Here is a 1,910-nt window from a genome sequence, read left to right as displayed (position 1 = left end):
AGTGAGTGAGGCGGTGGGGACTGGCGGGGGCTGGAGAGAGCGTGACCACCTAGAAGGCATTCCTACTGGGACCAGTGTTTTCAGATCTAACATGTTTTCAAAAGGAGCCAGAAATCCAAGTTTTAAAAAGACCCTCTCCCCAACCCCAACATTAAATCCTGCAAATAATTATTTTTAGAAACAATGTAAGCCAATGGTTCCTAATGTTTAATTTTTGTTTTTAGTCCTCACCTGAGGATATGTTTTTATTGATTTGAGAGACAGAGAGAGAAACATCAATGTGTGACAGAAACATCCATCAGTTGCCTCCCGTACGCACCCCGACCGGAGCTCGAACCCACAACCTAGGTATGTGCCCTGACCAGGAATTAAACCCACAACCTTTGGTTACAGGACGACCTCCAAACACTGAGGCCCCGGCCAGGGCGCCTCTGGTTTAATGTCTTTCTCATTGGGCTCAGCTCCACAGGGCACATGCCCCGCATGTGACACGGCATCTGAACTCAACAAACAAAGCACAAAGGCAGGCTGGCCTCGGCCAACACAGCGCCAGGGAATCAGAAAGGCTAGCAAGGACATGGCAAGCACCATCCACCCTGTCTTGGTGACGGCCTGCTGGGAATGCCTCCAGCTCCCTACATCCTCCTTCCGGACCCTGGCCTCACTGGCCTCCCTGCCGCCATCACAATGGCCGGAGCGCTCCTGGCCGGGGCCTCTGTGACATCAACCCGGCTCAGCCCCAGCACTCAGAGTCCAGGTGCGAGGGCAGACAGACCCACCATGAGCAGCCTCCTCCCCCACCCCTGCTCACCATGCGGACCCTGAAATGGACCTTGTTCCTGCCCATGTGCCTATCTTGCGGCTACGCCTTTATGTTTTCTTCTCTGAGGGAGAATGTCAAAGCACCCCCTGGAAAGGTGCCTTGCGGAGGGCACTTCCGAATTAGGCAGAACCTACCAGAGCACGCCCCAGGCTGGCTCGTCAGCAAGTGGCTCTGGCTCTTTTTTATTGTTATACTGTATCTAATTCTCAAGTTTCGAAGAGACCGTGAGAAGATTAAGGTAAGGACGGCTCCATGCTTTATCCCAGGTTGCTGCCCCCTCAGAAATCTCTGACTCCGAGACACGGGGGTGGTCCAGGCAGGACGGTAGAGTAGAAGGGATTTTAATGCAAAGTGACCACCGCGGTCCTGGGAGACGCTGGCCAGTCCTGTCCTGATGGAGCCCAGACCCACCACGGCTGGGACTACATTGGAGACCAGCTTCTGGTTACTAGGTGAAGGAAACCTTGGCTTGGTATGTAGCCTGTTCGATGAGTTTGTTCAATGAGGATAGATTCAAGAACTTGGTGTGTTTGGGGTCGAAATTACTCACAGAGCCAGATTGTCTGCCCGAGGTTTAATTTCCCTCGCAGTTGACTTCTTACAAGTTGCTGAGTCGGATGCAGTTGATAGCATTATCCCCAGTAAAGGTGAAGAACTTTGTAAAGGGATAGAGGTGTGAAAAGGTGACAGCCCCTGCCTGCAGCAGCCAATCATCTCCATGGTGGGGAACGAGACAGAAAATGGCAGCTTATTCTCTACCAGACGGACCCCCACACCTCCCTGGGCTGTGTCCAAACCGACCAGAGGGGCTGGCAAGCCTCTCTGTAGAGGCCCAGACACTAGATGTTTTCAGCGTTGCAGTGAGTGATCAACTCTGCCACTTCAGTCTGAAAGCAGCCCTAGTAGGCCAGCGGTCGGCAAACTCATTGGTCAACAGAGCCAAATATCAACAGTACAATGATTGAAATTTCCTTTGAGAGCCAAACTTTTTTAACTTAGACTACATAGGTAGGTACATTGTTATTAATTAGGGTACTCCTAAGGCTTAGGAAGAGCCACACTCAAGGGGCCAAAGAGCCTCATGTGG

At 51.9% G+C, this 1,910-nt stretch overlaps 1 protein-coding gene across 1 annotated transcript in view; it reads left to right on the top strand.

Annotated features, from left to right (window-relative positions):
- Positions 1-360: 360 nt before the first annotated feature.
- Positions 361-1,910, top strand: part of LOC102767974 (protein FAM209B) — a 3,378-nt gene continuing 1,828 nt past the window's right edge. Inside the window, exon 1 of the mRNA XM_006767763.2 lies at positions 361-1,061. Within this exon, the coding sequence (XP_006767826.1) occupies positions 813-1,061 (249 nt within the window). The 5' untranslated portion in view covers positions 361-812. The remainder of the gene's footprint in view (positions 1,062-1,910) is intronic.

Source organism: Myotis davidii, unplaced genomic scaffold (assembly GCF_000327345.1).
Source record: "Myotis davidii unplaced genomic scaffold, ASM32734v1 scaffold343, whole genome shotgun sequence".
Lineage (NCBI taxonomy): Eukaryota > Metazoa > Chordata > Mammalia > Chiroptera > Vespertilionidae > Myotis > Myotis davidii.
This window is presented reverse-complemented; position numbering and strand designations above follow the sequence as displayed.